At 45.3% G+C, this 22,332-nt stretch overlaps 1 protein-coding gene across 1 annotated transcript in view; it reads right to left on the bottom strand.

Annotated features, from left to right (window-relative positions):
* Window positions 1–8,124: 8,124 nt before the first annotated feature.
* The window catches only part of LOC147733545 (ras-related and estrogen-regulated growth inhibitor-like protein A), a 57,217-nt gene continuing 43,009 nt past the window's right edge, over window positions 8,125–22,332 (bottom strand). The window contains exons 3-4 of the mRNA XM_086958141.1: window positions 18,566–18,642; window positions 8,125–10,715 (exon numbers count right to left, since the gene is read on the bottom strand). Of these exons, the coding sequence (XP_086814267.1) occupies window positions 10,287–10,715; window positions 18,566–18,642 (506 nt within the window). The 3' untranslated portion in view covers window positions 8,125–10,286. The remainder of the gene's footprint in view (window positions 10,716–18,565; window positions 18,643–22,332) is intronic.

The following is a 22,332-nucleotide window of genomic DNA, read 5'->3' as shown; positions in this document are numbered from 1 at the left end:
ACTCCGACCCTGCCCTAGTAACTGCCCTTCCGCCAGGCTTTCAAATCATCCGGCAGGACCGACCTGAGGGAAGAGGAGGAGGCATAGCAATTATTTATAGTGAACAGTTTCACTGCCGGGTTATCTCAGAAACAATCCCTGACTGTGAGAGCCTAGCCTTCAGTCTTGAACTCTCTCCCAACCACTGCTTCTCAGGAACACTAATCTACCGCCCCCTAGGTCCCCCAAGCAATTTCATAACCAGCTCCCTTCGACTATGGCTGTTCGCGTTAGTACCTCTTCTAATTTCACTCTGTTAGGTGATTTTAATTTTCATTTTGATTCAGTTTCGGATCACACAGTCACTACTCTCACAGAGGACTTAGCTGCTCTGCAACTTATTCAATACGTCAAAACTCCAACTCACGTTAAGGGCCACTTGCTGGATCCTGTGTTCAGCAACTGTGCAGACCTGGTAGCTGGACCTCCAGTCCCCCTCCCATGGACGGACCACCTACTTGTTCCCTTCGCATGGACCGCACTTAAGCCCCCTCCAACTGGACTTACAACAAGACTCGCCAGAGCCTGGTCTCGTCTTGGATGAATGGACCATTAAGCTCGCCGGTACCCAACCCCTCCAGAATGATGACCCCTGTCTAGCCAACCAGGCTTATGAAGACTGGATTACACAAACTCTTGACGTTACCCTCCCTAAAAGAAAAATCACGCTGAAACGCCCCCATAAAACCGCCCCCTGGTATTCAGAGGCTCTTAGGGAAAAGAAACGCCAATTTAGAAAAACTGAAAGACGATGGCGTCTAGATTACTCTCCAAGACAAAAAATTCTCTACCGAGAGCTAATCAAAGATTATAAAGCAGAAATCAAAGCTGCCCAAGCTGCATATTTTTCGAATAGAATCATCTTAGCCAAATCAAAACCAAAAGAAATCTTTCAGATTGTGAAAAAACTTATCAAACCCCCACCTAGTCTGCACAAAACTAAATCTACAGCCCACTGTAATAACGTAGCAGAGTTTTTTCATCAAAAAGTAAACAAAATGTATTCATCCTTTCCCCCCATAGTCACCACCCCTCCAGTTCAAGCCAATACATCCATGGCAAACCCCTTTCCTCAGCTTCTACCCACTTTGGATCATTTCCCTCTTTTTGATCTTGCATCCCTAGAATCCACAGCTCGGAAAGTAAAATCCGGTTCCCCTGACGACCCAGCCCGCCAGATGTTTTAATGTCAGCATCTCAGAGCATACTGCCAACCATTATGGATGTCTTGAGCGTATCCATCACCTTCAGCACTGTCCCTCCTGGGTGGAAACGGGCCATGGTCCGAGCGTTGCTAAAAAAAACTAATCTGGACCCCTCCGATTTTGGAAACTATCGGCCCATCTCCCTGCTCCCCTGGGTGAGTAAAATCCTGGAAAGATATATCAATCTCCATTTGGTAAACTTCCTAGAAACCCACCAACTGTTAGATCCCACCCAAACGGGTTTTAGACCCAAACATGGAACCGAGTCCGCCCTCCTCATGGTCACTGAGGAATCCAGAAAAATCCTGGATCAAGGAGGATCAGTGGCAGTGATCCTCCTTGATCTTAGCGCGGCATTCGATACGGTCAGCCATGACATCCTGCTGAACCGTCTGTCTAGTGTCGGAATCAAAGATAAGGCCTGGCTTTGGTTCAAATCTTTTTTGGAGGACCGCTCCTTTCGAGTTTTCGATGGGGAGTCAGTGTCCACTAGTAGACCACTAAAGTGCGGGGTTCCACAGGGCTCCTCCTTAAGCCCTGCTCTTTTCAACATCTATATGAGGCCTTTGGCTGAGGTCGTCCGTCCATTTGGGGTTAAGATTGTTTCTTACGCGGACGATAGCCATCTGGTGGTCTCATTGGCGCAAGAGGTCGGCATGCCAATGTCAGGCGGACTCAGAGAATGCCTAGTGGAGGTAAAGAGATGGATGTCTTCTTCATCTCTCAAACTGAATGGAGATAAAACGGAGCTGATGCTCATGGGCCCTTCAGACCCCAGTCTCTTCAACTCGCTGTGGCCCCCCTGTCTAGGCACCCCTCCGACACCAAAGGATAATATCAAGAGCCTCGGGTGTGGCTGGACAGATCCCTTTCTTTCAACATCCAGGCCACTAAACCTTCGGCTACGTGTTTTGGCCTCCTTAGAATGTTAAAAAAAATTCTCCCCATTCTACCTTTGGAAGCTAAGCAGGTTGTCATTCAGGGTCTGATACAGTCCCGCCTTGATTTTAACAACGTTCTTTATCTCGGTGCTCCAGAATACACCCCACGCAGACTTCAGACAGTGCAGAACTGTGCGGCCCGCACGCTGCTCCAGCTTCCTCGCAGGCAATCAGTGAGAGCTGGACTGATCAGCCTGCACTGGTTGCCGGTGCATCAGCGAATCCTCTTTAAGGCCATGTGCATCGCCCATCAGGCCTTCTGGGACACAGGTCCTATGATCACCCGAGATTTAGTCACCCATTAGCATCCCAGCAGAAACCTCCGCTCAGGCCAGGCCTTTATGGCCTTGGCCCCAAGGATAAAAAAGACCAGGTCGGGTGGCAGGACGTTCACCCACAATGCATCTAAGACCTGGAACACCTTCCCCCCTCATCTCAGAGCTAACCCAAATCTCTCCTCGTTCCGCAAGCAGTTAAAAACATTCCTATTTCACTCCCGCAGTAATTTCTATTTTTCTGCTTAGTCATCCTACCAGGCCACCTCTGTTGGTTCCTCAGCGCTTGGACGCCCCCGGGCAACAATTCGCGCTCTATAAATTTACCAAATACAAATACAAATACATGCAATGCTACTGCTACCAGTCATTTGGTAAACACTCGAGGGGCTGTTGAGGTCCTAAGAGAGTAGTTCTTTGAACTGATACTGACCTGCGTGAATACTATTAACCTGAAGTACTTGCACTGTGCTAGCGCATGGGGAAACAGGCATCCGTGAGACTGAGTGTCGCTATTTAGTCCACACAAAGAAGCAGCGGAATGACTTCTTGGAGAATTTTCATCTTGAAGTGCTTTGAAGTGATGTACTGATTGTATGATCTGAGGCTGAGTACCACCTGAAGTGTCCTGTCTTTCACGAGAGTTAAGAAAGTACAGAGAATAGACTTCTTGCCCTTGCTGATGTTGTGGGTAGGTTCTATATCTCCTTTTTTGCAGTAATGCTTGCACTTCTTCTAACAGTATCCAAAAGTGGTCTCGACTAGTTTTGTGCCAGCAGGGTAATATTTTGGATAGGTTGGGAGAAATTCAAAGCAGTAACCATGGGCAATGATGGTGAACACCCACTGGATATAGGATTTAACCCCAAGGATATAACCTTAGGGTTATATCCTTCCATTGGGGAAGGAATAACCTTAGGAGTCTCACATGTGTTTGGGTGGTCAGGGGTGTTGTGTGGAAGGTAATTGTTTAAAAGCAAAGGTGCCTTTCAGTGGTCTTACCTCGTCTGCTGCCACCGAAACCAACTCTGGTGTATTGCTTGGATTAACTTTCCTGGGGCTAATGCATCTGTTAATGTAGTTATTGTGGGGTGCCTGTTGTTTTTGGTGCTGCTTGCGACTGCTGGGTGCAAAACAGAGACTTCAGTTCCTGACGCTGGAGCACTTAATAGCTTTTGCAGTGTCAGTTTCCTTTTGAGGTCGAAGCCTAATAGTCCGTACAGCTGTCTGGTTGCTAAAGACTTCTTGAGATATATTCTGAAAACTTACCAAGGAATGCATTCTGTCCATTGCTCACCATGTTCTTTGTGGTTTGTAACTCACATTTGTTTGATGTCTGTTTGCTGGCTTTATTTGTTTCAGGGCGTCCAAGTCTATCTTTGTCCATCTCATGGAGCATCGCTTGTTTACAAACTCTCTGACTTTCTGTAAACAGGCGTTCAAATGTTGTTCTTATCTTGTCATACTTGCTGTGCATTCAAAGACAGAGGTCAAATGTCAGGCTTTGTCTTTCAAGGGAGCTTGGTATTTACTTTTCTTTCTCTAACTTCAGAATCAGGAACTGTGCAAATATTTCAGAATATATCAGAATTAGGAAAGCACAAATGAAGTAATTTGTTTTGTACGTCTCGTGGTGGAAACAAATATTTTAATACGGCCAAAACAAATCATTACACTAGGTGATGCCATTTTCATACATTATTGTTTGTGTGCTGTATAATTTTATCAGTAAAATTGTAGATCTGTGCAAATGTAATGGTCATTTCACTGAAAATGTGTTGTTTGTAATGGGAGCATTATTGTTTGTGAACTATATAATTTTATCACTTAAACTGTATGTCTGTGCAAATGTGAAGGTAACTTCAATTGCAAATATGTTGTCTGTAATGACATTCTACTACCACGCCATGCATATCCACTCTACACCACCTCACAATACGACACTCTACTCTACTCTATGCCCCACTACTCAACACCAATCTACTCTATTCCACTCTACGTCACTCTACTCCACTCCAATCTATGGTACTTCACTCTACAACATTCCACAATACTTCACTCTACTCTAATCTAGTCTGCAACACTCTATGCCACTCCACTTTATGCTACTCCACTCTTTGACACTCTAAGACACTACACTCTATGCCACTCCACTCTAAGACACTCCACTTCATGATACTCCGCTCTGACAGTCAACTCTATGCCACTTCACTCTAACACACTGTACTCCACTCCACTCTATGACACTTCAGTCTGACATTCTACACAACTTGACGCCACTGCACGACACGCTACACCACTTCAGTCTATGCCACTGTAAGACATTCAGACCTGCAACTATTTGTGCCTCTATATGGCCTCCGCTCTGCTACACTCCATACCACTTTACTCCACTATAAGACACTCCAAATTATGGCACTTCCCTTTGATACTTTACTCCACTCCACAACACTCCAGTCTTAGCCCCTCCACTCTTCATCACACTACTATATGGCACTCTACTCTACTCCAGTCTATGCCACTTAACTCTAGACCAGTTAACTCCACTCTGCGCCTCTCCATAACACTCTGCTTGACTCGATGCCACACCACTCTATGACACTCTACTTCAAACCTCCCCAAACCACTACTCTATGACTTAGCCTATTCCTCTTTTCAAAATATCCCCTACCTCCTCTCTCTGACTTATCTTAAACCTCTTTTACTTCTACGAACTCCAAAATAAGCCCTTTCTAAACTCTCCCCTCCTCTTGCAGTCCTTTAAACGGTTCATCCAACTAACAGCCTCATATGTCCACCACTTCCAGTAATAAATAATTTTTGCCTCAACTAATCCAGCACTAATCCACCTTGGGTGATGGAGTAGTGTTCTACTCTCCAAAAAGTGCTTCAACACCTTGTCAGGTGTAGTAAGCGCTGTATAAATACAATTCTAATTACTCCACTCTCCAACACTCTATTTCACTCTACAACACTCCATTCTACGTCTCTCCACTCCACGCCACTCTCGTCTACGCCACTAACTTGCAGCCATGCTGGTGTATAGCATGACTAAAACACAATATCTCTTGCATAGTGGAGACCTATTTGCTTTGCCAATGCTTGTTAATTTTCTTTTGGCTAGAGTAGACCTGTGGTCCAAAGAGGTGTTCACCAATGAAAGACAAGCCCATGAGATCTCACTGCACCTCAGTGCAGAGTCCAGATATTGTATGGAGTGTCTGCATTTTAATCGTGCCAGGGGTCGTCTTCATCATCCATAGGCAATGGATCATAGTATGTATTTGGCTAATCTGCACAGGGTTCCCTTTACTCTTTTTTAGTGAGGGTAAGCCCTATGCTGTACAGAAATTGAATTCTAAAAGGTTAAATGGTGTTTGATTAGCAACGAAGAGAATGAGGCCATGCAAGGACATGGCCAGAGACTGGGTTAATGTGAAGCTTCCTCTGCCGTATGTCAGGCTGGACGCAATTGTCTTCGTCAGGGGTTGCTCGGAGTTGAGCTAGAGGTTGTTTTTGAAGTTGATCTCAGAGTCGATCCTCGTTCTGAAGTGACTCAATGGGCTCTCCTGCTGAGGCTTGACGTCCTGATGTCAAGCTTGACCCTTGGAGCTCGAGACGTCTTTGGCTCCGAGGAAGAATTTAGGCTTCTCATGGCTTTGGGAACATCATTGTCTCTCAGGAGGCAAGTGTTACTAACACAATGCAGGTCAAATCATAGGAACTTATTTTTACACTAAGGGTAGAATTTAAAGGGTGTATTCACTATATCCTCCCCACTGAAGGCTCATTCTCACCCAATCTGGCCCCAGGCGTCTACGTACGATTTGGCTCGCAAGCGTTCAGCAGTAACAAAATGTCCTCACATGTTGAAAGTCACTGTTCCAGTATCTCCGTGTCAACCTTTTAGGATTCTCTAGTGCACAAATACCGGTGCACTCAAACGAATGTCCAACCCCGATGGCAGAAAAAAACAATCTCACGTGGAGTCTGTGTTCTGTTACACTGTGGGTTTTGAGGGAGGTATCACAAGTCACCTCAAAACAACATGCAATGTCCTGGCCCAACACTAGATGGCTGAAGTGTGCACACGAATGTGATATAAACAACCACATGCTGAAAACCTTTAAATCTGTTTTCCTTCTGTGGACCTCTTGCCATGCTCCGGACCTGGGTTGCATCGAGGTGGTAGGTATGGCCCTTGGTGCTATTCAGGGTGTCTGCACCTTCCCCTACTTTTTGGGGCTCTCTTGGAGAGGTTTGGGGCTCTGGGATGCGATGCCCTATAGATCGCCTATTGCCATGACCTTCCTATTGTTTTTCTCAAGCTGGGCCAGGCACACACAGCTTAGTCGGACTGCAGCAAACCTTTCTGTTTTTTTCCATCCCTGTGGAACTCTATGCATAATAATTTGTCACCTGTTTCCCAGTTTCCCTTTGTTCAGTGGCTTCCTGGTCATGAAAGCTTACTCTGCAAGGCCCCATTTTGGTTTTGCCGGGAGCATACAGGTATGCTATTGGAAACTATCCTTGGTTGCGTATCTCCGAAACTTGTTTTTGTTCCAGTGTGCTGGATTTTTTGGTTGATTTGGCTCTCTGCCCCATCATAGTGGTCTTGTCAGCATCTATGGTTAGTGCGGTGTCCCTAGGATTGGGCCTCTGCTTTATAGGGCCAGAGTACCTATTCTCCAGTGCACTCTTGCATTGCAGAGGTTTGTGTTCAAAGACGTTCCTCTATACCAAGGGTGAGGTTCATGGCCTGCTGACTGCAGAGTCTCATAGGGTTTATAGGTTGTTCTGGGTCAGTGGTTCTGTTGATGCTGCACAATGAGGTGAATGTATTTGCGTTGTCTTGGCTGTCTGAGGTGAGGCACTGATTTTGAGTCAATCCTTGTTGGTCCAGTCTAGCCTTGCATATTTTTAAATGTTTGCATCTTCTAAATGTTGTCCTTGAATGGTATGTGGAGCTCTTCTAGATTACTGCTCCGCAGCTGAGGGGCTCTTTCTCTAGTTTGCGCATTTCCCTTTGCAGTGCTCTGGTTTGTACATGATTTTCCTCTGGTATGTTAGTGCATGGCCCATTCTTTCTGCCTTGTATGGTGGAGGAGTCACTTGCTTAGTACATTGATAGAGCAATGACTGGTACCCGGAATCCCCAAATTACTTATTGGTAATCTTTATTTCTTCTACACCACGTGTTCCTTGTCAGCTTCATGCACCCTGCCCCCTGTCATAGACAACGCATGCTATGGGGATGTAAAATAGGAGTATAACCTTTTGGTGCACAGAACTAACAGATGCTTGGATGATGCTTATTTTTGTCTTTGGTGAGTTAAAATAAGGTGCTTCCATGTCCATAGTCATAAGTCTCCCTCAGGGATAAAGATCTAGAAGAAAAGCCTATTGGCTCCATAGGTGAATACCCTTTGATGCTCTTCACCACTATGATTCCCCGACCCCCATCAAATTGCCTTAAATAATTGAAATGCAGGCCAGTTACACGAGTTTTCCATATGGAAATGAAGTATTCTTAGGGAATCTTTGCTTATGATAGGCTGGGCATAACACTGCATGTAGCAACCTCACAACTAAAGTGTAGGGCAAAAGCGTGCCTATGAGGCTACAAGCTTTAAAATGAACAAGAAAAATGAAAGGCGAATTCTCTTTAAAATCAAAACATTTCTTTTTATAGATGATTGCTCTAAAAACGAGTATACTTTATGAATATAGACATATATGTACACGGAAATTGGTCTATTTACATGCTTCAAATATTACAAAAATATAAATTGACTTTAAGACACGATAGACGTTTCAGAGAAGCAGTTTCAATGGAATTCTCTTTTTCTGTGTGTAACCCTACACACACTTTAGAACAAAGTCCACAAGTTGCTCACTTTGTAACAGTCGCACACAACTGAAACTGTACTTGGCAGTTACTAACAAGCCACATTTTCTCCCGAAAATTAACAAACAGAAGTAGGAGAAAGTTAAGTTGCAGAAGAGGACGAGGGGTCTCCTCTTTGTGTGGAGCCAAGCTGTGGCAACGCCAGAGGCTGTTTTACACCATCCTACATGATTGCCTCTTAGAAGAAAAGTGCTGAAAGAGTCCATACGAAATGAAATTATTAGAGAAAGAGAAGAATATTGTCCTTTGCACTCTAAATAGATTGTTGTGTTTACACCCGGAAAATATGATAAGATTATAAGGTAGATGTAAGCACGATTTGTGGCTGCGCGAGCCAATCAGAATTAAGCGTGGCATTAGATTATGAAATGGATGTCCAGGCTTTAGGAACACTGCATCAACCTTTTAAACTGGTGAACATTGGAGCACTTAAAACTGAAAACTGCATAGAATCTGGAGACATCTCCATCATAGGCAGACTACTCTGCCCGTGGCACCCAAAGCACTGTTTCAAAAACCATCTAAAATGGATTGCACCGTTCAGATGCTTGGTACTCCGCAAACTGCTCTCTTTAGGTCATGTTGTTGATTACCTGAATGGTGGTTAAGCTGCATGAAAGCTGCCTAAACTGATATCAGCTAATGACTGAGGAATCACCTACAGTGTAGCTGTGAAGGATATATCATTTACTAAGGGAATGGTCTTTATGTACATTGCACTATTGCTTATTTCATGATTTAGTCTCAGGAAGGCATTAAACATGAACCTCGCCTTCGCCCAAAGGTTTGGCACAGCATTCAGTGAGAGTTTTACCAAAATGCCTTACTTCCAGTTTGACTCCAAACTCTGTGCGTTGTGAAAAAGGATTCGGATTAGGAACGAACATTTGAATCAATGCAGCTAAAAGAAGGTATGTCAAAACCACACAACAGACCCTCAGCAATTCGTGAATGTTGTCTCATGTGAGGATGTGCATTTATGAGTCTGCGACAGTCCACAAAGACATCCAGAGCCAGAAAGCAAGCTCGGAGGACACACACCGGGCATTTCACTGGCCCGATCAATACCTGCGTCCGCTCTTAAGTCGCCTATAGAAGAGGATGTCAGTAGACAGAGTATGACAATGCTGGGGACTGACCTCTGTAACTCATGTCCAGTGGAAATGATGGCAATTAATGCTCATCTTGCATTTAGGAACAGCTGATGGCTCTACTGTTTCACAGAGTTTGTGGAAGGAACTTGGCAATGTAGCTGTCTTAATCAAAGCTTCATCTTATTGGGAGACATACAGCACTAACGCAAACCTCTTCAAAACCAGAGCAGCATATACAGCAGCAGAACTTTGTGAGCCTGGCTGAAGGCACATTGCAAAATCATTATGTGTTAAAGCCCTATAGACTTCAGACAGACTGGACAAAAGCCGTATCAAGGACAGCAGAATATTATACTCAGCGCAGTGACTGATGAACAATATCGCCCACTAGAGGCATTTAATTGTAGAACTAAGACTTAGAAGGAAATGTGGTCTAGGGGCAAAGTTATGGACTGTGGAACTAAAGGTCCCGAGTGTTTCCAAACATTCCCACCAGTGTAGCCCTGAGCAAAACTACTTCACCTCTTTGTTCCCTTCGCTGCCAAACGGACCACGCTTAGATACAGGAAACAAAAATTATGTTTAGCTATAAATATAAAGTGGACATTGAGATTGACTTAGGCCCTCACCCCTTCTTGATAGGACAAAGCTCCACAACAATAAGCAGTAGGACCGATGCCCTAAAGTTACATCCAGAGCACTGTCTTGAAGAAGAGCCAGTTTAAACATGGCTCCATCACAACCGGATCCCAGGCGGTAATCCCACGTGAGGGAAATGGGTAGAATATAAAAATGCAAGTGACCGTGAACAAGACCAAAAGATTTCAGAGTGAGTCTGTCCTCCTCCTAGCGAAAACAGCTGACATGCTCTTCACAATGCCACGTATGCCTGTTCCCTTCTTTGAGACCATTTTGGACTCTTTGATCTTATCCACAAGTCCATGGAAAACCAAGAGGGTGCCGTGATATGCTTCAGCGGCCGACACTTCGTAGAACTCGCAATCCATAGAGAGCGCCAAGAGCCGGCCTTCCTCGCTGGAGACAGTGCGCCGGTGGTGCAAGTCCCGCTTGTTGCCCACAATGACAATTGGAAGTTTCTCCAGCCCCAGATACTCCTTGGTGGCCTTGATATGCTGCACCTTGTGGCGAATCATGTTGAAGCTGGCACGGTCACAGATGCTGTACACCACAACAAAGCCATCAGCCCATTGCATCCTCTTTTCCTCTTCAGCACAGCTCTCATCAGTTTGTTCCTGGTAAACATGGAGAGGAGGAAGATCATTAAACACGCCTAAACATATGCTAAATATAGATAGCACTAGATACAACAAATGACAATCCCCGAAGAGAAACATGGAAAACGGTCTAGAATCTCCTTGTGGTGCATGCATAGATTCTCACGTTATATTTGGAATTCATGCACTTCAGAACATGGTTTTTCAATACATGGATTTTAGCTGAACATGATCGCTGCAGGTAAGGGATGCTGTTTAAGAGAATGAATTTACAGAGATTGCCCAGTGCATTGGATAAGATGTCTACCAGATAGGGAAGTGCAAATCAGAAAGGATTCTTCACTTAGGTGTAACATAAAAGCCGCCGCCAAGATGCTCTCATGTACTCCTGTGCAAGTGCAGTCTCAAAATGAGCAAATGGGAATTTTTTACAATATTAACATAAGTCCTCCTCGCGCCTTAAATGCAGAAGACAAATGGACATTCCGGCAAAAAGTGGACTTTGGCTTGTCCAAGGGAAACGTGTCTGGGCCTTTACCACCGAACTAATGCCCATCATCTTGCAAAACAAAATCTGGAAATCAATTAATGTAGTGAGAAAGCATCGGTAAGGGCAAAAGCCAAACAGGGGTTATTCCCCACTCTTTTAGCGATTTTTGCATCAGCTTATTTCTAACTTTGCTTTTGAATTTCTTAAATTGCATGTAATTTCAGAGCATTGGCACATCATTGTATATTTATTAGATCATTGTGAAATAAAAGCATGAGGTGGAGCCTAAAGTGCCATGGAGGCTTCCATTCCTACTTTCCTTCAGGGCTCACCGAGTTTACAACCAGTCTGCCAATAGCCCCTAAGTCCCTGCACGACTTTGAGAGTGGTCCATGCCAGCGCTGAGCAGATTCACTTCACTCTGTGAGTGTTGGTATTATTTCGTGCCTGTGAAGAGTGTGGTGCAGCCAGGCCCAGTCCCTTGGCAGAGAAGTGACTACTTTTCTTCAGTGCCTGCCCTGAGCCACAAACGCGTGACGTGCTTGCAATGTACAAGGAAACGGCAGAGAATATTGCAAGGCCTGGGAAATATGAAGGCGAATCTTCTTAATAATGAACATAAGTTCAGAAAATACCAGGGACGTATGGTCAGTTATAGAGAAGAATACAAACATTTATAGAGAAGATGTAGCTCGGTTTTGAAAACAGAAACTAACAATTAAAAGCCACAAATAAGCTGCGGGTGGACAACTAGAAAAGAGAAGACATAGTTTACACCAAAACACAAAGGTACGAATTCTACTGGAGTCAAATGTTAAGCCATGGTGCATGTCCTTAATACCTCACATGCTCTACAAATCCACACCAACAGACCCCCTACCACATGCAATCAACAAACCTGCTTAAAATACCTTTTAATGGCCAACAAAAGACCATTCTTCACCCCCCAAGAGTGCTTAATTTGTAAAAAATTAAATGGTGGGGCACAAAGTTTTCCTCAGAATCCCCCGGTGGAACTGCTGAATGTCGGTGTGCCTTATACAAAGGCTGCATTTTACCTCACGCCTTTTTCTTCCACCACCATGCTTTTCCCTGCTGTGTTATCCCACTCCTGCAGGTTCCTTTTCATCTCTACTTTCTCCTTTTGCCACTGTTATTCCATCTTTCGCTTCCTCTTTCTTTCCCACGTTGCTGCCTTTCTCTGTCTTGTTCTGTGTAAAAAGCTAATGATGACAAACTAGTCCTGGTCCAGAAAAAAGAGTGCCGTTGGACCCCACCGGCTCAAATTAAGCACCGCCCAAGATGCACACACACACATAGCTACCTACACATCCTCTAAAGACCACAAAGCAAAGTATAATCTCTAACTACCCCTATATGTGTTAAAGGTAGAGACCCAAGGTTTACACAGCAGAGTCAATAGCCTATATTTTGATATACCTCTAAAGTATATTTTGAGACCTGAACTAACCACCCACCTCCTCCTCTAATGCTCAGGACTACAGCCCTCCTAATTGTCATCCTGAGATTCCGGTCACCCAACAAATGCTCTAACATCAAGGAGGGAGCTGTCACTGCCATCGCTCCAGAACTACGAGGCACCATCTATGCCACCCTCAAGACCGGCATCTTTACTGATGACTGGAAACGGTCAGAAGTCGGACCTCTGCTCAAGAAGCCCTCAGATGACCCCATGGACCTCAAGACCTACCGGCCCATTTCCCTCCTCCCATTCCCGGCCAAAGTCACAGAGAAGACCGTCAACACACAACTAACCAAATTCACCGAAGAAAACTCCATCCTCGACCACTCCCAATCCGGATTCCGCAGCAACCGCAGCACCGAGACCGCCCTACTCGCCACCACAGACAACTTCTGCACCCTCCTCAAAAAAGGACAAACCGCGACCCTGATCCTGCTTGACCTCTCGGCAGCATTCGCCACTGTCTCCGACTGCAAAGTCACCGCCAGACTCCACAACGCCAGCATACAAGGAACAGCTCTCGACTGGATCCGTTCATTCCTCACCGGATGAACCCAAAGAATCAAACTACCTCCCTTCCTATCCAAACCCACGGAAATCAACTGCTGAGTACCCCAAGGATCATCGCTGAGCCCCACTCTCTTCAATGTCTACATGGACTCCCTCACTGCCATTGTCAGACAGCACGGACTCAGCATAGTATCCTACGCCGATGAACCCAGCCCATCCTCTCCCTCACCAAAGACCCCACCGCCACCAGACTCAACTTCCAGGAAGGAATAAAAGACATTGCATCCTGGATGACCAGCAGCTGCCTGAAGCTCAACTCAGAGAAGATAGAGATTCTCATCCTCGGACCCTCCCCCTCTGCATGGGACATTACCTGGTGGCACACCGCCCTTTGCAGCCCTCCCACCCCCCCGACCATGCCCGGAACCTCGCCATCATTCTCGACTCCTCCTCCCTCTCCATGACCCATCAGTTCAACGCTGTACCCTCCAGCTGATTGAACACACTGCATACTCCAAAAGACCTTCAAATGGATGTCCCCTGAATCTAGAAAGAACGTCACCCATGCACTCATAACCAGCAGACTGGACTACGGCAACTCCCTCTACGCCGGGATCAACAAGTCTCTACTCTACAAGCTCCAGACCATACAGAACACCGCAGCCAGACTCGTACTCGGCATCCCTCGACACAAACACATCACCCAACACCTGCAAAACCTCCACTGGCTCCCCGTTGAAAAGAGAGTAACCTTCAAGATACTCACCCACGCCTACAAATGTCTCCACAACACCGGACTCCAATACCTCAACAAAAGAATCTCCTTCCACCTAAGCAAAAGAAACCTCCGATCCGCTGCCCTTGACAAAGCCCCTCGTATCCGCAGAGCCAGAACAGGCAGAAGAGCCTTCTCCTACGTTGCGGCCAAAACCTGGAACGAGCTCCCGATTGACCTCAGACGCGCCCCCCTCCTTGAACATCTTCAAGAAGACACTCAAGACCTGGCTCTTCGACTAAACGTAGCTGCTACGTCTCATCTCCCCCCCGCCCCCAAGTGCATTGTGACCCTCACGGGTGAGTAGTGCGCTTACAATTCCCCCATTGAGGAAAAAGATGGAATGGGGCTGGTCATTACGCTGTGCATTGTATAACTGCTGGTTGGGGAGCAGGATGGGTGCATATCTCTGTCAGAGAATGTCCTCCACTTCTGTACCTTTACTAAGAGCGTGAAACAACCTTGCTCCAGCCACAGAAGTAAGCCGCAGCTTCTACAGGACAAGCATTCCACTTCTCAGAGCTAAAAGGACACAGCAGTTTTTTACTGTTAATGGGCTCTTCAGACACCAGTCATGTTGGCAACACCAGTAAATGTTGCAAGTTGCTGTCTTGCACGAGGAGAAGTTGACTGATGACTGTGGTCAGCAGTTTCTGCCGGTATTACACTAGAAAGCTTCTGGTGTAACAGCCACAGTCAAACTGTGGAAATTCTGGCCATAGCCAGACTGAGACTATTGACCTACTCAGGACTCTCATTTTTATTTGCAACGAGACAGGGCCACACACAGGGGCATCGTGAACGCTCGCTATAGCAGCTGCAGCAGGTGGTGGGGGTGGAACTCCTTCTGGGCTTGAATGAATGAATGAATAAGGTATTTATTGAGCGCACGGTGGCCAAGCGGCTTCTTCTGTGTGCAGCGTGGAAGACAAAGGTTTATAATTTAAGTTAAAGGGTGAGTGAGTGGATGGATGGGTGAGTAAACGGGTGGATGAATAGAAGGATGAATGAGTGAAAGGATGAGTTTAAGGGTGAATGAGTGGAAGAATGGTGGATTATTGAAAAAGGTGATGGATTGATGAATGGATGAGTGAAAGGGTGAGTGGATGGAGGGGTGAAAGTGTGGATGGATGAGTGAGAGGGTAAATGGATGGGTGGATGGATGGATGGATGAGTGAAAGGGAGGGTGGATTGATAAGTGAAATGGAGGATGAGTGGATGAATGACAGATAGAGTGAAAGGGTGGATGGATAAGCTTAGGGATGGGTGTATGGATGAGGGAAAGTGTGGGTAGGTGGATGGATGACTGAAAGAGTGGATGGAGGGATGGTTGACTGGAAGGATAGATTTAGAGATGGGTGGATAGGTTTAGAGATAGATAGGTTTTGATATAGCTGGGCAGACAGATGGATAGACAAGACAGAATGGTGACAGACTGTATCATGGATGAAAGAATGGATGACAGAATGTAAAGGTAAAAACGTGGATATTAGTGGGTAGGTGGAATGATGAAAAGATGAATGGATAGATGCTTGGATGGAAGAGACAAGAGAGCTCTTCTGCTGTGGGTTGCAGTGACTTGCTTGGTACCATACGAGCTATGGTTCAAAGTGGGGGCGGGGGTCTTTTAATTTTCTAGGTACTCCCTTGCTTGGACACACCTCACTCCAACGTCACGAGGAGGACTTGGCCAATCAAAGCCAATCGGGGCAAACCAGATGAAGAGATGGAATTAGCCCCAATTTATCTGTAACCTTTCTTCAACTCTTTCAACAGGCAAGATAGCTCACAGCTTCTAATCCAAGCAAAGCCCCAACAAATCCTTGTATTTCTCTTAGGAAGATGCAATGTATGCCACTGAGTTATACACCTATTATTCAAGTGCGTAGATTATAGTTTAGAGTGAAGGTTTGTCATCGGTAAATGATACATGTCGTCCTTCAATCCTTTTGTACCCCCCACCCATCCTTCCTTCCATGTTCTGTTACCTTGCAGCACTCTAAAGCATCATCCGGGTGGTGTGAACACTGTGCACGTAAGCACAGGACATGACGTGATTTGAAAAGGAAACCTTAAGTGATTTTCATTTTGTCCAGTGGCCATAAGGTAATCACACCGCACCCACAGAGTACACATCCACAATTTGAAAAGGAAATCAGTTATTATGCTACTGTTGCGGATTATATGCACTTTTTCTCAGACACAGTAGTAAAACAGCCTTCTCAAAATTGTGGCTGAGAATGCATTTGGTGGGGGCTTGATAGGTGTAAACGTAGATTTCTTCCAGAGCTCTAATGTTTTCAGAGGATTCACACACTGTTCAGCAGTTAAGCAGCCTTGAGGGGTAGACCATGTAATTAAACTGAGTTGAGAACTGCTTCGGTGATAGGTCACGATTTCAACTAAACAGTGTTGATTCTGAGGAAAAGCAGGTGGTAGACGGGTGGTAGGTATCCATCGCTCCATGGACTGGTGTATGCGAGTGCAGGCGTAAGCAGGGGCGGATTGGCAAGGCGGGCATTCGGGAATGGGCCGAAGGGCCGGTGCCTCAGTGCCCTCTGTGGGCCGTTTTTTTCTCCCCTGTCCCAGTCCACAGAGAGTGGACTAGGAAAGGGGAGAAAAAAAACGGCCCACGGAGGGCACGAGACAGACAGAGAAAATGAAAGCAGCCCGCCGGACAGCATTTGTCAGCTGTGGCCTCTCCTTCACCCCTACCCTGCCAAGCAATCAAAGCTGAGGCTGGGCTGGGGAGGGGTGATTTTTTGCAATAATCGTCCTCCCTGGGGGCCAGGTGTTTCTCAGGCCTTTGAGCCATTTGCACATCGGCCCCCTGGCGCCCATGCAGCCCAGAAACGGTGTTAGTCTTAACACCTCGCCCACAGCCCTTCACATTCAGGGCATAGTGGGCGAGGAAGAATGGGTCTTGCTGTGGGGGCCAGGTGTTGTTTGGAATTTTTTTATTTTATTTATTTATTTATACAATTTTATATAGCGCGGACTTTACCCGAAGATGTCGGAGCGCTTCACACAAGGAACAGCAATAATACATGAGGAGAAAAATTACAAGTGGACAAATTACAAAAGCAAATGTTAAGTTACATGAATCAAAAGTGACAATAGTGAGCAACCAAAATACATGAGGTAGCAATCGGTACATTACAGGAGGAATAAGTGATATGTGTGCAGGTTACAAAAGCGTACAAAGTACAAGTAGAGGTATAATACTGCAATAAATGGCAGGCACTCCAGCACAAGAACAAACGTTACGTAGGCAATGGTGGCACTTGTGCAAGTATCTAAAGCAAAAAAAAGTGAGAGGTAGCAAACAGTGTGATACCAGAGAAAAGTGACGTGTGCAAGTTACAAAAGGGTACCATACACAGGTACAAGGGTAATACTACAGTAAATGGTAAACACTCAAACTGCCAGAACACACTGGGAAGGCACTTCCCATGCACCAGCTTCACCTCAGCCTCCCCCCTGGCTACCCGGAAAGCTGTGTTTTGTGCTCCCCTGCCAGGACATTTTCCAGAGGCCTGGAGGGCTGGTTAATTTACTAATTGCAGGGGCCTTACCTCTGTTCATGTGCTCCTGAGCTGAAGGTCTGGGGAGGGCTAAGTAGGTTAGTAATAGCAGGGGTTTTGCTGCTTTTCAGGTGCTCCTGTGCTGGAGGGCTGGAATATTTTTGTGACAGAAAGGGGCCTTGCTATTTTTTTAGTTGCTCAGCATGTAGGCCATTGGCACCTTTGCCCTGTGTCCTGTGCAAGAACAGTATCCTCCCACTTTCATTCCTTGTCTGTGCAAATAGTGTTTCATGAAAGGGCACGCCCCTTGAATGTGGGCCATGCCCCTTGAATGTGGGCCACGCCCCTTAAATATGGGCCACGCCTCTTGAATGTGGGCCACTGTTTTCGTCAGTGCCCGGGCCGAATTGTGATCCCAATCCGACCCTGGGCGTAAGTAAAATGAAATGGAGGAGCTATTAGGGGAGGGATGGCTCTTTATGTGTCATACAAGCATCTCTAAACCCAAAGGGACGATTATGAATTGCTGCAAGAGATACTTGGAGGTGACAGCTTAGGCTCAATGCAGCCATGAGCAAAGCTTCTCCTGGGCTGGAGCAATGTTTCCACTTCTGGAATCCACCCTTCAGAAGACTAGAGAGGTGATGGAGACAGTGCGGAGGCAGCCTACCAGGACGAAGCAAAGTGTGAGCAAGTCATATGACTGTATACCTCAAGAATCTGTGTATGTGTCAAACGGGGGTAAGGGGACAGGGATATGATACAGTTCGTTTCCAAAAACGCACAAACACTGCAAGAGGAAAGCATTATTCAGTGTAGTGGAGATAGAGGTCAGAGCATGAAGTGGAGGCTCGGGAGTCACACTAGAACATGTGTTTCACAGAAAGAGTGGAGAACGCACGGCACAGTGTTATGTAAAAAGAGTCAGAAACAATAAATGCAAGATAATTCAGAAAGGTCTAGTATGGGATAAAGAGAGAGGGGGCATGCAGTGTCTGAGCCTGGAGAGCAGGCAGGCCCTGGCAGGCTGGAAGGGTGAGGCTGTTCTCCACACTGCCAGGCTCTAATTTCTGTGAATTTATTTACCTGTGAATACGGAAAATCCCAGATGTTAAACAAGACTTCTCTCCCCTCCACGGTAACACTTTGGCTGTATATCGACTCTAGAAGGGAGGAAAGAACCAACAACATAAACAGTTCTGACGTGTTTTGTGCATTAGTCTTTTAAATGGCTGCATGATTCATTCTCCGTTTAAGTGCAACATAAATAACCCTGATGAATGCCAAGGTTCCAACGCAAACGCCTCCAGCCTGCTATCCAGCATGCGCCGAAGGCATGCCTCACAGCAGCCAGGAGGCCGCGTGCCACATGCGGGGAATATTTCACTTTAATGCACCTGAATGACATCTAAAGAAAAGTTCGACGGCCTTTGTGCTCGCGCGTAACGTGCAGAGTGACGCGGCCACGGACAAAGTTAGAAAGGTATCTGCAGGAGGTGCCCGGTATTAGGCGCAGCGCGCGCGGGTTTTATGATGCCATCGCTAATTATTAATAGCTAGTCGCGGGATTAGCGCTTGTTGGGCACATAAACAAAACATGGTGTCAGGAGCGCGAGGTCGTGCCTAATAATAGTTCAGGGCAAGCGCAATAGTTCTTCCTTCGTGTTCCCTGGAGAGACTCAATTGTGCTTAATGAAGCATCCCGCGAGTCTTGTGCTTAGCCCAGTTTCTTAAATCAGAAAATGGAATATTCCGAGAACAAACTGAAGCAATAGTCCTCCTGCTTCAAACCGAGCTTGCTGCGCAACCCGGGGCTTGCAAGCAGGAGTCTGCACACGAACAGCCAAATGTGTCTATAGAGGTAGAGGCCTAGTCCACGTCACCCACGATTGTATTTTATTGTAATTGCATTTGTATACTGCTTACTACCCTGACGATGCATCGAACGACTTTTCGGCGAGTAGCATGCCTTAACCCATAAAGGATTGGTGGTATAATTGTTTAGTGAAATATGAAAGTAATTTGATTGGAGGATATGTTAGTTATTTGGATTCAGAAGCATAGTGGAGGGATAGTAGAGGGACAAAGATTTGCATTTATATAGTGCTTGCTACCCCTGATGGCGTGTTGAAGCGCTATTTCGACGAGTAGCACGCTACTCTGGAACCCATAAAGGATTAGTTATGAATTAGTTTAGTGAAATATGAAAGTAATTTGATTGGTGGATATGTTAGTCAGTTATTTGGTTTCAGAAGGATAGTGGAGGGATAGAAGAGAGAAAAAGGTATGCATTTATATAGCGCTTGCTACCCATGATGGGGTGTTGAAGCGCTTTTTCATCGAGCAGCATGCTACTCCAGAACTCATAAAGGATTAGTGGTGAATTAGTGTAGTGAAATATGAAAGTAATTTGAGTGGAGGATATGTTAGTGATATGAATTCCTAATCCCAATATATCATACATCCAATCAGCCTCATTTGGGCCCTTGTCCCGGCACCGGGGTTTCCCGGGTGTTGGAAAACCGGACCCAGTCTTATAGAGCTCCACACAAAAGCCACCATATACAAGGGTGCCAGGAAGGTACCCCTAAGATCAGGACTAGTAAGACTTCAAACTGTGCCAGACGATCTACTAAGCTTAGGACTCGCTTGAGCAAGATGGGGATTCCACGATCCAGAGGAGCAAAAGGTTAACCCTAGATAACAAAAGTTATTAACGCTTGTTAACCCCTTCGATGCTCATGACGAGCTGAGCTCGTCATGACCACACTCAGTTCTATTAAGGCCCAGCACAGGAGAAGAATATGTCAAGCATCGATGAGGTTAATTCTTGTCCAATAATACTGATTTTATTTATCCTTAGTTTACCAGGACCATAAGATATAATGTGTGACTTTGTATAGTTAGTTTTTGCATTCAGATTATGCATAAAAGAAGCAAAACAGTCCACCAGATGTCTCAATGCATTTGAGATGAGGGCTAACAATACAGTGTCATCAGCATACAGTAATGCTATTCTTGGGATATCTGAGTGAAATAAAGATAAATGGGCTGTTAGACCATTAATATATCAAATAAATACTAAAGGAGCCATTATAAACCTCTGCCTCACCCTACTCTTCAAAGAAAAATCAGGAGACCTTGCCCTGAGAATTTAAACAGACTCTGGCTGAAAGATCTACATGTAATGAGTACAAAATACTTACCAATGGGGGGTCCACTCCTTGATCCAGCAGCATTAGCTAAAGTTTGGTTCTGTTCACTGAATCAAAGGCAGTGGGAAAATCCATAAAGGCTAGATAAATAGGGATATGCCTAGCCTTAGTATAATTGTGGAGAAGTGTGGCTCACCGGTTAGAGGAGGCAGACCCAGAAGCAGAGGTCAGACCCTGGACCAGGGTTCAATTCCCGACACGGCAGGGTCTTGAGCTCAAATGTCCACAGACTCAATAATTCTCACCTCAGTGCCTACTCAAATCGGGGACTCACACTCTGCAACTCTGGGCAATAGCTTGCTCAATCTCCACTACAGCCCCTGCAGCAGGATGCCTGGCTTTCACCTTGGGGATGCCCAGTAGGGGCTATCTCACAGGGAAAAACCAGGATGGGTTCCCAAAGCAAAAAAGCACCTTGAGACCTTCAGGGGTGGTAAGTGCGCTATATAAGAACCAACACATTACATTACATTTACATTTGGAAATAGTCTATGCCGGGTTGAGACACTGTTAATTAGAGTCTAATTTCAGGTGAAAACCAAACTGGAAAGGGGAGATAATATCTTTATTAGCTGCCCATATGACCAGTCAGTCGTAAATAACTCTTCCAATGATTTTAATAGTACTGGCGATAAGTGATATAGCATGATAACACTTTGGGAACAACCGGTCCCCCTTTTAAAAAAATGCCATTATTGTTGCGGTAGTCCAGGAAGGTGGAATAATAACCTATAAACTAGAATTAAATGTGTTAGTAATAGGGGAGGGATTTATTAATCAAATATTACTCTAGTTAGGTGAGATGTTGTTCTAGTGATAATCTCAATATTGTATTGTGCTTTTAAACCACATATGGTGTCCCACCATACACATTACCTTACAGGCATGATGCCTCTGTGACCATGACGATAATAGTCAGCACATCTATGATGAACTGTTATTCCAGTTTCCATATTTTACACATTTGATTTTCAATATACTACTTACTATCTGTGAACAAGTGGTTTATTAATTGGGGTAAACTGATGTCCACCACAAGTACTAAGGTGACTATCTTATTTGGTTTACTCAAAAGTTTCAGAAATGTAAACATAAGTTCAGCCCCTGGTGCTGTGGCACAGAGCAGGCAGGCTTAACTTAAAGAAAATGTGTACAGTATTAGTGTATCAAAACAGCAGAAGACACAACACAATAAAAATCATACTCCAGTATATAGAAATAGAGTCAGGTTTAATGAACAAAGTGACATCAAAATGACAAATAGCCAAAAAGATTTAGAGAAAATAGCACCAATAGGGAAAACTGACAATTGCAGCCAATGGTTCCGCTAATCCAGGACCTAGGTGCGAGTTGAGGCTGACTGCAATGAGGAGGACCTGGTCGGGTAAAACAAGTAGATTGGCCCTGCTAGGGCATGGAAGTAGGGAAGGTGGAGAATATTGGAAGTAGGGAAGGTGGAAAATATTTTAAGTCCAAATCTGAAAAGGGACTTTGATTTTTTCAGGGGTAAAATTCTCCACGTGGAGATATCAAAATTTAGTCCGACGATGTGTAACTGTCAGTCAGATAATTTTCACGGAAAAGCTTTTGGAAAAAAGCTTCTTTTGGTGGCCAGACTACCACAGGAGTGCCCCTTCC

Source organism: Lissotriton vulgaris, chromosome 2_1 (assembly GCF_964263255.1).
Source record: "Lissotriton vulgaris chromosome 2_1, aLisVul1.2, whole genome shotgun sequence".
Taxonomy (NCBI): domain Eukaryota; kingdom Metazoa; phylum Chordata; class Amphibia; order Caudata; family Salamandridae; genus Lissotriton; species Lissotriton vulgaris.
The sequence above is the reverse complement of the archived record's forward strand: the minus strand, read 5'-3'. Positions and strand labels throughout refer to the sequence as shown.